This window comes from Ptychodera flava, chromosome 8 (genome assembly GCF_041260155.1).
Source record: "Ptychodera flava strain L36383 chromosome 8, AS_Pfla_20210202, whole genome shotgun sequence".
Taxonomy (NCBI): Eukaryota; Metazoa; Hemichordata; class Enteropneusta; family Ptychoderidae; genus Ptychodera; species Ptychodera flava.
The window spans coordinates 25,305,708-25,319,740 of NC_091935.1; the positions used below are offsets into that span (position 1 = coordinate 25,305,708).

At 36.5% G+C, this 14,033-nt stretch overlaps 1 protein-coding gene across 2 annotated transcripts in view; it reads left to right on the forward strand.

Moving 5' to 3' along the window:
- LOC139138874 (F-BAR domain only protein 2-like) overlaps positions 1–14,033 on the forward strand; it is a 59,449-nt gene that overhangs the window by 4,945 nt on the left and 40,471 nt on the right. For both annotated transcript variants that reach the window (XM_070707447.1, XM_070707448.1), the window contains exons 2-3: positions 7,211–7,302; positions 8,871–8,945. In XM_070707447.1, the coding sequence (XP_070563548.1) occupies positions 7,211–7,302; positions 8,871–8,945 (167 nt within the window). The remainder of the gene's footprint in view (positions 1–7,210; positions 7,303–8,870; positions 8,946–14,033) is intronic.

Sequence of the window (14,033 nt, forward strand, 5' to 3'; positions counted from 1 at the left end):
CTGTCAATTTGGACCAGTCTGTTAGTAAAAGAAGAATAAAGAGCTAAGGTCTAAAATGATCCTCAACAAAATACACACATTTTATACATACAGTACATGTATAGTGCTCATGCAACTTTGTGTTAGAAAATCCAGAATAGTAATATTTTCTTTGATGAATAGCAGGCTTTTACTGAAGTTTGACATTTCATATTATAACTAGGAATTATTAATGAAATACTGTTTGAACAATATCTACTAGCTTGGAGTCACAACAGATGTGCTCTTTGAGAAAACCACACTAATCATGTATGTGGGGTGGAGTGGATTTGCCATTCCTACCATACACGTAAACGTAAACGGCAGCTTTGCCTTCATGCTCTACCTTGCAGTTTCCCTGAAGGTCAAAATGTCATGTGCTGTATGTGTAATCTGCTTCAGTTTGCCTGTGTCTTGTGGTTGCAGTGTCTGGCTTGTCACTGATTTTTTATGATTTATACTTTGAAGGCATGCAGAGCATAGAAGTGAAATCATTAAATTGAATGAGGCATGCATTTGTGCAACCATGGGACCCCATTTATCATCTTGTAATGGCGATATTTGGTTACATATACATGTCTTGTGCATTCTAGCCAAAAGTTCATATTTCATGGCATAACTCATATCATTTTGCTTTCCTCTGACACAATAGTAAATCATTTAGACTTTTCAATTCAGAAAATATGTGGGCAACTTTTATGCTGCTGCCAACAAAATGGATGTGATATTAAAGGACAGATTGATCAGATATGCTATTACATAATGTACACTGGTCAGGTCAGAGTAACTGGGACAATCAATGTTAGCATTGTATATGTTGAATTCCCATATTACTAACCACATTAAATTTCTGAATGAAATGAAATAGCTACAATCTATTCAGGTACACGCACAGGTGCTTTGATGTTTATGCAAATGTTATTTAGTACTATGCTGAATCTTTCAGCTTCACATGTTCCATCAAGTCTAGCACGAAAAAGGGATGCCAATCTTGCAGTTGAGTTTGCTAGTCCTGCAGTTAAGTTTTCTAATTTGCTAGTCCTGCAATCAGGTTTGCTAGTCCTGAAGTCTAGCCTGCAGTCGTACAAGTCGTGGCTTGTCGTACAGTCTAGTTTGCTAATCTTACAGTTTAGTTTGCTTGTCATGCAGTCTATTTTGTTTTCCTGAACTCTAGTTTACTAGTCCTGTAGTCTAGTTTGCTATTCTTGTAGCTAGTTTGCCATTCCTGTAGCTAGTTAGCCAATCCTGCTGTCGAGTTTGCTAGTCCTGCAGCCTAGTTTGCAAATCCTGCAGTCGAGTTTGCTAGTCCTGTAGCTAGTTTGCCATTCCTGTAGCTAGTTTGCCAATCCTGCAGTCTAGTTTGCTAGTCCTGCTGGCGAGTTTGCTAGTCCTGCAGCCTAGTTTGCAAATCCTGTAATTTACTTGGCTTGGTTGGCAGGCTAGTTTGCTGGCACTACACTCTAGTTCACTAGTCAGGCAGTCTAGTCTGCTGATCCTGCACACATTCTTTCTCATACAGCTGCATTCATTTGTTAGTAGGACAGTAGAATGGGATGGGAGATTCCCCAATCTGGTTAAAAAGCCAAAATTTTAATGATTCCCTATGTTAATCTACAAGATTTGTTTCACCAACTCATTGTAGATGAGTAAGTGTACCCGATACTGTTTGCATGAGGTTCTGATAGTCAAAGGGTCAAGTTGAAAGCAAATACATTTGCTGCTCCCATCATACAAAAACTATGATAAAGTACATTGAGTGCATCTGTATCATACATGAGTGCTGAAAATGTTTGAAGTACAATTTCCTTTACAAATATGAATAATTTTGCATTTTGATAATCAATGAATCTTTATGTTTTGCATAGTCGGAAATAAAATGCAAATCCTCCGTAACACATCAGGAAAATTATCTCAACAAGGGTCTTCATTTTAATTGCTTGCTTATACTATTATTTGATACATTATGTTAGATCGGCCCCTTTGGCATCAGTTTGATTTATTCATACATGTATGCATTGCAAGCTGAAATAGGAAATATTACCCAAAATCAACAGCCTCTCCCGCCCAAAAAACATTAACGACACAAGAAAAACTCACAAGCAATGACAAAGCCCAGAAACACAGAAATACGTGAGTGTTTCAATAATCACTGGTAGTGATATCAAAAAGCACTGATGACCAGACATCTTGAAAGATATGATTTTGGTAGTGCAATTTAACCACAGTATCAAATAACACACTGCTTGAATATGTCAGAATAACTTCCTCCATAGCTGAAAAGCGTGAATCTGTTGCTTTAAAATAGGATTACAGAAGTTAACATCACACCAGTCAAGATTTTAACTTCTGTTTTCCTCGAGATCTGTACATTGTGGGCTTTTGTTTCCGAATTCCGGCTTCGAGTGACCTTTGACTCCATAGGATGATAATCTTCATTGAAATTTCCAGGCAGGTACACATGTAGTCTAGCATTGGATGAGTCACCACACATAGGCTATTGTTAGTTCAAGGACAGACACGACTATAATGTCCAATCTCTTTATCTGATTTATGTCCATCTTAATAGGTCTGCAAAGTTGGCAGACATGATGCGTTGAAATCAATGAGTGTCTTCGGCGAAGAATTTTTGTCAGGAATACTCAATATGATCAACTTACTATCAATCGTGCAGGCAAAAGTCTGGGTGGATAAGTGCATGTTGGCGTATTTGATTTATGAAAACTTATTAAATTTCCCAAGTGTGCTGATGAAAATTCATATTGTGGATATTTGTCACATGTAAATTGCTTTGCATCAATAACATTTCTTTTGTTTGGAATTTAATTTTTGATATTCTCTGTATTTTGGTGAAAACAATTGGTATAAGGTACTCAATCAGAATGAAAGCATGCCTTCTACCGACACAACTACGCTATGCAGTATTCGGTTTGTATGGAAACCATATGGTATCTGTACTGTACATGCATGTGTCTCGTGGTATTGTGCACAAGTCTGCCCAACACATGTATCTTCTGTTAGAGTAATACACGGTTAAGGTAGAACGCACCTCAGGGACAGACATTCGGACTCTCAAACCTTTACGATTCTCTTCTGATATACCACATGTTGAGGTTCATTTTAAAGCTCTTGGTGATAGAAAACTTTTTACCGGCTTAGTTTTCGAAATTCGAAAATTTTATTTTTCTCCATAGAGTTAACACAGGGATGGCGGCCATTTTGAATTTCTAATATCGGTAAATCTTAGGTAATTTGTTTCTCTATTACCAAAATTTGCATGGTGACCCCCAATTTGTATTTTTGATTTTGAAAGAGAATGATTGAAAGATTCCTTGAGGAAAGTTAGCGCAAAAGTTTAAGTCTTTCACTTTCGAGGTGCATACTACCTTAGCAGGCTGTTTTAGTGAGGGTGTGGTTATACTCAACAACTCTTTACTGTATGTCCTGCCCCCAGGGTCCTCCCCAGCCTCCCCCACACACGAGAAGTAGATACATAGTGCATACATATGGACTACTGTGTATGGGATTGAAATTCTACAAACATGCATGGATATTATATGTAAAGTTGATTGGCAGGACACCATGGCACTACATGATTCTGTCGTAAACAGCTATTGGTGCACTTCTGGCCGCAAATTAATGCAATATTTGAATTGAACTACATGTAGGCTTGGCAATCTAAAATATGTTATTTTTCTTTTTGTTGCATGGAAACTCTAGGTCTTCAGCATATGGAATTACCCACTACTGTAATTTTCATTGTAATACACATATTTATATCCCATGAGCTCCGTAGGAAAATTGTAGAGAAGTCCGGAAAGGATTCTGTGAAAGGATATCAGATTTCATGAAAGGCTTTGGTACATTGCCCGGAAAATACAAATATGAAAATTTCACCACAATTTGAACAAATCTGACAGAGGTATATGTAGACAACATACATTAGTTGATAAACATTGTTTTATTTTATGGGGAGGAATTTAGAGGTCATTGACAAGCCAAATCAATTGATTGTTAAAGTGCTCAGTCATCACATATTTCACACAAAATTGACATGCGTATGTAATACAGTATGTTATATATTACTATATTAGTGTTGTTATTATGGCAAAAAGCTTAACCACCAAAACATACATGTACATTATTACAAGGATGTATAGAGATTCTAGACATTTTCGATAATTAATAAACATGTATCGTGGAATTTGATTATCGTGACTGTGCCAACCTGTGTAGATTGATGTATCCAACATCAAACTTACTCAATAAACCACTTTAGAGTAACGTTGTTACTTAATGTCAGAGTTCACTTTTTTTGTTGCTCAATACACAACAGCTGGGGATAGATTAGGGGTGATTTATACAACAAGGCTAGGCAGTGTTGCAGTGTATCTGTCATTGTTTTCCATTCCGTACAGGTTTTTCAGTCATTCAGATGCATGTATAGGGAATATATAGGCCAGGAGAAAAATGAAATTTTTGAATAATAATATGCAAATCACACATCATTATGCTACTACAGTAGCTACCAATCTCAACTACATGTATGGTAGATTTACATTGTATATTGAAGATGCTGCATGGAGTCAAAGCGAGAAACTCCTGTCAAATATTTCAGCTAAAGCTACATTCATACATGGTAAAGGTAATACAATTGCAGCATTACCAATATGTAATGTGCTACTATTGTAGTACATCTGTATGTGGTTGAACATACCTTTGTACAGCTTTTGAATACTACCATGCGTTTAATTAGTGGGACAAGCAAGTTATAATCGATTGATTTGCAGCAGATTTCATTGAGCTTTACAATAGTCAAGGGGCTCTCTAGTAGGTGCTATTCTATTGGATTGATATTGTACAAGGCCAAATTTTGCGTTTAATGGAAATGACGATGATTGCTAAATAGATGTTGTTAAGATACTGATATGTAGTATTGATTGAGTACATGTAAGTTAATGCTGATGTACACCTGCATGTATCTATTTATTGCCAATACTGCTATACACATTTTAATGTCATCATGTCATTTTCAGCATTTGACCTTCTACAGTTTTGTGTCAATGGGGAGACTCGAGGTTTTGTATCATTGTAGGAAATTTGTGGTAAATAACAACCGTATATCATACCAGACATTTTTGGCAGGAAACTTGGAAAAGATGCCTGACAGAGCCCCAGTTACATGTACTCACTAGTATACCTTGCATACTGGTATACATGTACATGACCTTTGACCTCAACAAACAAAAGATTGGAAATTATTTCACCCTCTTCATGGGGAAGATAACTGTAAAATTTCACCTGCCCGACAGGGAAACTTACCTACATGTACCCTGGGCAGGCAGGCAGTTATTTCCCATTGTTATTGTACTGCAAGATACACAAATAGGAGAGCTGAGTTTACTTTTAAAGAGCAGTGATCAATTTAAAACAAAATGGCCTAGTATATATGGGTTAGTTTATCATTTGATTCTAAAATTTATATCGCTAGAGAGCCAGTACATGTACTGTAACAAACTAACTGAACATGTAACTTTTATTATAATTTTTTGACTACCCTTGTTTTGTATGTCAATTGCAAATTCTCATTCTACTCCCCCCAGCATGTTGTATTTAAGTTTGTCAACATTTCATGTATTTATTTAAAATGCACTGTTATTGTTTACATTTGAATTCTCGCTAAGAAGAGAGTTAACTTTGCAACAATGACAGTGTAGATGATATGTTATTGTACAGGCTGAGTTGACCATGGATGTAAAAAATCTATTTTTTTCATCCATGAGTTGACAAACTGAACACTGTTTAGCTAGCTCAACATGCTTTCGGGACTTAAAAAAGAAATTGCTGCAAACATTCAAAATATGAAAAAAAAATCATTAAAAGTTACAGCTACTGACCCTTCCAATGAGTATATTATAAAGACCTTCCGAACAATGTGATTGTTCAGTATTTTTTTTTTCAATTGTACACAGTGGTTCCTGTGGTATGCCTTATGATAGAAATCAGTTTATCTGAGTTGCTGTCAGTGTTGAAATAATGTCAACACCCCCTAGCAAAAGCAATGTTGAATAGCAAACTGTACGAAAATGGAACAAAGTGTGATATCTGTCTGTTTGTTGATCAATGATAAGAATATGTAAACTGAAAAAGAGACATTTCACTTCTGTGTATTGTTTTCCAAACTGTAAAAACTTCTTAAACTGGCATATATGTAAATTCTGATTACATTTTCATCATTTTGCTGAAATGTGTCTGTTTCAATACCCAAGTGTGTAGCCATACAAAGTATTAGTCATGTACATGTACATGCAATATGCAATGTTCTATTGTCAACAAATTAATTCTGCTGTAAATATGCAATATGTAATAAAAAGATAAAGCTTATGTTGCTTTTAAATCAATAAATATTTGTAAAATTTTTATATCACAAAAATATTTATTCTGGACTAAACCATGAATTGCAATAGTTGTATTTGTAATGCAGTTTACAAACATCTGAATGATGGCAGAAGGATGTCATTTCATAGTAACATGTACAATTACATGTATACTGCATAGCAGATGCAGATGTGGATCTGTAAATGTAATTTCTCTTAAGGAAATAAATGTAAATCTGCAATATGTCCAGTCTTCTTTGCAGCTTGGAAAAACTGATGGGTGGCTGATTTACATAACAATGCATAATTTGCATATCATTTTGTCTTGAAAATATAGTCTTTTGTTTACATATGAAACCAAGGGGATGCTCTCATCTAAAAATCCCCTTGTGGAGAACCCTGATGTCATGCGTTTGCTACTCACTCTATGCAGCACAGATGTCACGACTTTCTCTGCGTGGGTAAAAGCATCTACACTGTAAGGGAGTCATTACAATACTACACTCTCATCAATCTCTCACTGAAAGAGATAGATGTGTGTTAGAGCCCATTTAGTAATGATGCCAGTTGAGGCAACTCTTGTGGAATTTTTTTTCACTCCAGGAAAAAGATTTTACTAGAATGTAGAGGGTACTTGGTGATTTTGACATTGTGTGCGTGTCTTTGTGATTTCACTTTAAGACGTTTTTCAATATCACAGACACAGTGAAACAGTATGTGAAATAGCCAGATCATAGGGAATGCAATGGTGACTGTAATACACGTGTACGTAACTAATGTTGATTTTTCTGTCTTTCTTCATGCACTCATTTATCCAGGGAGAGAAATGTCAGGGCTTTGATGTGTTGTATCATAACATGAAACATGGCCAGGTTACCAGCAAAGAGCTTGCTGACTTTATCAGAGAAAGGTAAGAAAACACTTCCTTTAATAGCCCTGTGTATACAGTGAGGTACAAATGTCAGCACAAAGTTGTTGCATTATTAGGAACGGTCTCGTTCACCCAGCTGTTGATACAAAAAGTGTACTAATTTATAGAAGTGTTTTATCTAACCCTTTTCCATCAAGTTATCAGATAATTTGTGATAACTGACAGAGGTGCTCTGCCCATGATTTTCATAGCCACATACATATTTCAGTTGTCAAAAATAATTTCAAATAGATGGAACTAGGTAAATTGATAGTTTACGTGAGTTTATCTTGTATCCGTTCACAGACAGTGTTGTACAAAGAGTCTGACAGAAGTGTAATACAGGAAATTCTCAGCTCAATACTCTTTCACAAGACCCGCATATGAACAGTGTTTTCTGTGGTAGCCTTTGATTGCTGGCAGTGTGGTTTGATTGGTGACGAATTATCCTCATTTCACAATTTGTTTCTTCGTTATTCTACAGCATTTTAATCTCCGGCTTGGATATTTTGCCTGTGGCTTTCAGTTCAATGCCACTGTTACAGTAACCTGTACACATACTGTGGAGTATGTAGTATTAGTTTTTGTGTGGATCAAAGATAACCACTGTTAGGAAGATGAAAATATAATTTAAAATAAATGTGTATTTGTTTTGATCAATACTCTTGATTGGTAAAATAAAGCTTTAATACCCAGATATTGATGTTGATGCTCTTACATGTATGTGAATCCAATCACCATAAAATGTACTTCGAAGTTGTCTGCGACAAACAAACTCATTAGATAGGAAATGGCCCAGGGCAGTCAGGTAATTGATAAACTGCACCTGAATATCAGAATCAAGATACTGCAGGCTGTAGCAATTTACGAAAATGTTGTGGGTCTACTGGTTTTCAAGATGGTAACTTTTTTGCTTCTGGCACTAAATTCATTTCACTTTTACGATGTTCATTTCAGGCAGGTGTAGCTAGCAAGGTCACCCTGCAATAGATATACACACAGTGAAAATTTTTATCCAGGTCCTTTGTATTTCATTGCTTGATTTTGTGGTATAATGTGGTTTTACAAGTCAAACCTTGTATTAACAATATATATGCACTTGTAATAATTGTCATTTACTGTCCTGTGTCAAACATAGGTCTATAAACATGACATACAAGTGTATATGTACCTGACTTTTATTTAAACTTTTGGATGACAAATGAACTGTTTCAAGTATTTTAGGTATTGCTTCACACCAAAAATGTTTGCACTTGGAATAGTTTGTTAAAGTCAAGACTACATCTTAGTTTTGAAAGATTTGACCATGTCAAATTTACACCATACCCTATACATGTAGTACTCAAAAAAAATTTTGCTCTCTCAAAATTGACCATAATTCTTGACGTGGTTTCCCTGTTACTCAAACTCTTCACTTCTACAGTAAAGATTTTCACCATCTTGATCTGTGGATCGAGTCAGTTTGCAAGATCACTCCAGTAAACCAGACTGTAATTACTCTCATGAATAAATCAAGCCTTCATTAACTCCTCTGCCATTCTTTATGTCATATCTTTTTCACCAAACAGGGCCAATGTGGAGGAGAATTACTCGAAGAATATGACCAAATTGGCAAAAACAGTCAGTAACTATTCTCTTCTTGGGTGAGTCGAATTTCATAATATTTTCACTTTTTTGAAATAACGGTAATCATTCTCCAGGAAATATACGTGAATACTGTATGACCTCTGCATATTGGGGTCGTGGTGTTGTGCACATTTCACATACAGTTTTAATGTAAATACATATTCCTATACTTGAGTATAGAACCTACGTTCACTTTACAACATTTCAAGGATTTCTAGTTGCTCAATACAGGAACTACATTATTACCGGTACTTTAAACAAACGGTCTCATCGCCTGTTGCTATGGAGATTTCAATTTTCCTCAAGGACTATAACTGCTGATTTACGATGCTGCTCACTTGAAAAAAAAAAACGGAGAGCAAATCAAATTTAAAAGGCTATACAAGTTTGAAGAAGACAAGAAAAAAACTTGAGGTTCTGTTTACAAAAATACATAAAACTGGTGATTCTGTGTTTACTGTTACCCCTTTCTCTTTGTATAAGATAAAACCTGAAACAGGAAACAGTATGGTTTTGCCAATATTTGCTGGGTTTTAACCCTTTCACCCCCAGTACCCAATATACAGGTCCAACTTTACCATAGAAAACAATGGATTTGGGACAAACCATGGTGGTGAAAGGGTTAAGGGCTAGCTGGTGATATCATTAATCTGTAGCTTTATTGGAGGTAATTTTGCATCCTGGTGTCACCAGTGGATCACATACATGTTTAGTACACGCCGACTCACTTGTGTTTTAGACTGACTTGACATGTACACATTGTGTTGTTTGCAATTTCATTGCAAATTCCTAGTGCTCCATGCAGTTCTCATGACTGTTGCTGTCCCCCCCTTTCAACTGTTCAAACACATCTACCAGCACATGTAAACACATAAAGTAGGCGTCACACTTTAATTTTAGGCTGTTTTTTTTCCTTGTCAGTTCCTGATGACCCCCGTTCAGCCTACATGTATGGCACACCTATTTCAGCATATGACACACCTAAAAATCCATCCAAATCCTCAACGGATAATAACAACGATAGCTGCATTGAATACCCTGAAATTAAATAAGTGGATACATTTGAACTTCACGGTGAATTAATACACGGTTATACTAATCAAACTGTGTTCAGTATTTCAATAGGACTTTTTCTGTCATCATTCAACATAATTCGTTGGTCTGTTTATTATCGGAATATCCAGAGCAAAGTTAGGATCATACTACAGTAATATGAGCAAAATGTTGCACTTAAAAGTTTACGTATGTTGTTAGAACATGTGTGTTGGACAACTTGTTGAACCTCACACCATGCGTCATCGTCAAAAATTGTATTTGAGCATCTCACAACAATGTGGTATATTATTTCACGCGGCAGATAATGACATTTTGTCCTATAGTTTAAAAGTACCTTATAAAGAGTTGTTGCCGTCTTGGCAGTCTGTCACACCGGATATAATAACCACTAAACACAATGATAAATGATAAAGTGTATGACATGGTGATGAATAATGATAATGTCAACAAGTGATAAAATAAGACAGAAAGTTATGATTGATGATAGAAGTACACGTACATCGTACATGTACTGTATACTGTTTCAGATATGAAGAAATGTGTAATGTCTATCTCGAAATGGCCTCCAACCCTGATGTTCTGCTCTCCCCCTCCCCAATTTATATAAATAGACACAAATGAGGAACAAGCTTGAAAATTATGAGAATGAAGTGTGGTGTCGTTGGCAGTTCTGTGTGTGTTGATATACATGAAAACGTACACCCATGACGGTATAGAGAGAAATAACTTCATTTGATGGATCACTGATACAGTCAGCTGCAGTCATGAAACCCACAGCTTTTTCTGGCTTACTTATATAAGAAAACGCATCTTGGTAATGATATCCTGACATGCCAGAACAGAATATCATACTCACGCTGCATACGTTCAGAGAGGAAGGACCTATCTTTGCCCTCCACACAAATATGTTGGGGAAAGCTGTCAGCTACATGTATGTACATCACTGCATCTATGATACAATATGTTGGTTTGTCATGTGTTACTTGTACATGTGTCTATCACTGTACTGTATATTAATTAAGTTGACAATAAATGATTTATGGCCACAAGGTTAGAGTTTTATCCTCAGTGCAATGGGGTGATTATATATTCTAGTAACAAAGGCCACAGCATTTTGCATCAGTTATCTGACTTCAGTCAAATCAAGACAGTAAAGTGCCTGCTCTATTGTGTGACAGGTTCATCATTGGCTATCACTGCTGACCAATCATGGCCAAGCTTTCAATGTTTTCATGGGGTTCAGGGTATACTATGAGGATCCAATCATGAACAAGCTTTCAAAGTTTTCATAGGGTTCAGGGTATGAGGATCCAATCATGGACAAGGTTTCAAAGTTTTCATGGGGTTCAGGGTATGAGGATCCAATCATGGACAAGCTTCCAAAGTTTTCATAGGGTTCAGGGTATGAGGATCCAATAATGGACAAGCTGTCACAGTTTTCATAGGGTTCAGGGTATGAGGATCCAGTCATGGACAAGCTTTCGATATTTTTGTTGGGGTTTCAAGGGATGATGATCTTCCCATAGATGCTTGGCATTTGATATTGGTTTTCATTATTTGTATATAAAGTGTTTTCGCTACGGTTTGGGAACATACAGTAGGTACATGATTTGGCAACCATGGTACCACTTCTTATTTCCCCTACCGTGATTTTATCGATATATTGTAGGGAAGCTCCAGTAATATGACGTAGGAACTGGGTAAAATTTACTTGGTATAGGTAATGCCTTTAAAGGTATACAGTCACCTGTAATCTAAATATGCCCATATATGGTCCAAGGGGCGTTCCTTGGTATTCAAAATGCCCATGTGAGGGCGCTGTTTTTAAAAAGCAGCCACCCGCTTAAAATCTGTGATTGGTTAGATTTTCTCTTTCCATGGTAACTGTGGCAAAATTGGAACAGGTGACAGTATACCTTTATTAAACTCACTGTTATTACAGTAAATGGGTTTCAGATGAATGCATAATGCCAACTAGCACTCCCAACTAATAAGCAGCCATGTCCGGATCATTTTGCAACAAATACAATACCGGCCTTTCAAGACGACACCTCATTAACACAATATCAGAATTTGTCTTGGAGTATTTACAACTTGACAATGGATGTATCTCTTTGTGATCAGTGCCATTCCTGCCCGTGCCATTGAGTCGCAGTGTCATCGCATATTCCTCTTTCTTCTGCTTCATTTCACGCCAATTGCATCGTCCTTCAGCAGCTCTGTTGTTTTGCTAATTCTGTGAAAAGTCCAATTCAGCTGATGTGATTAATGTGTGAACCTTTGGGTCTGCTCTATGGGCTTGCTCTGGCCGCGGGCACAGGAATCCGTGACAGCATAATCTACAGTATGTGTCTTTCTTTGAAAGTTTAGAATTGTCAATTTGATGAATCTTTTTAAACCTGATAGATTTACTGTATGTATTTGTTAATTTTTGTTGCATAAAAGCGAAAGCAGTTGTGAAACTTTGTGGATCACCAATATCCAAAATGATACTGTTCAAAGATGCTTCATATGACCAATATATGCAGTAAAATTTCGAAAGGGTCACAAAAAAATACTAAACCAGTTAAAATTGAAAGAAAATAACAAAGTAAAATGCGTCTCATTAAAAAGGTAAGTCTTAACATTGTGTTTAAGAGACTCACAGACAGTGTTTAATGGCCAGTGAAACAGTTTTGGTAATCTACCATGTTGACTATGAAAACTTCTAGTCAAGCATTTTACAGAAAGCTTGCTGTTTGTAAAAAACGATAGTATTCGTAATGCTTTTGATTCCAAATGATGTTACAAGTGTCTTAGTAAGATGCCAGGCATCCGTTTATCTTCAAAGTTTTCTCAAAGACTTTTGGAAATTTGGTGAACAAGACTCCCAAAATTTGCACATGTACTGTGCTGCTTTGAGTGTTTTTGATGAAAACTGAAACAATATCATGCAAATGGCCCATAAGCTGCATCAAGAAACATTGGTGAGAAAGGCAAGCAATTTTGTCAAAATGTCTTTTTGCAGTTGCCATCGTTATACTCCAGATTAACCAACTTGCCCAATCAATCCTACTGCACTTTGTTTGAAACCATCCCAGTTCCTTTGTATGGTATTTTTAGCGTTTTGACAACCGTTTACTTAAAACTGGATTGATTGCTTGGGCGTTTTGAGTCTACATTTAGAAAATGAGGATAAAAAAGTTGTACTGTGAACAATTGTCTGTGTGTGTTTGATTGTAGCTGCGCACATACAACTGTTCAACCCAAAGACCCGTACTCGTGTGTGTTTCTCAATGGTTACAATTGTGTACACGTACTAGCACATTCTACGGTGGTTAGCCACTTAAACAGGTGGTGACCCATTGCATGCATGGACCTGCGGGGTTTGTCTATGAAAACATGTAGTACCGGTACATTGTTTCAGCTCCTAATGTTAAAGCTCTATTAGGCGTATTGTTTTGCATTTTGCTTAACGAAAAAAATCATCCAATCTTCAGTGAAATGTTTTGGATTCCAGTTATTACAAGTAAGCCATATAGTCTTTGAAAATGTCACTTCATGTATATTAATCCCTGGTGATGGATTTGGTGGATTAAATACAGGAGCTTCACACACGTTTATTTTCAGCCGCCATACTTGAGTTGCAACTTGAAAATTATTTACTTGTTAAAATCTAAGTTGTGCGTTCATCCCAGAAATTTGAAAAGTTCTCCAGTTACATTTCGGTAAGCACCTTTACATAAGTTGCATTTGATCTCAAATCACTTTATCGAAAAAAATGTGAAAAAGCTACAGCTAATGCTTTCCAAACAATCAGTATTATCCAGTGTAGATGTCCACTGACATGTACATGTCCTATTGGGAAAGGAAATTGAGATTGCCTGTGGAAGAAGCTACATGAAAGAAAGAAACAACGTGAGCACTCAGCAGTGAGAATGAATGATACATGTACATACACTCATGCATGCAAGAGAGCATTGGGATCTCTTACAGGCTCCATGAATATTGATATAGCTGAGGTTATATTAGTCCATCAGGCAGAGAGAACAGACACCATTTGAATACAT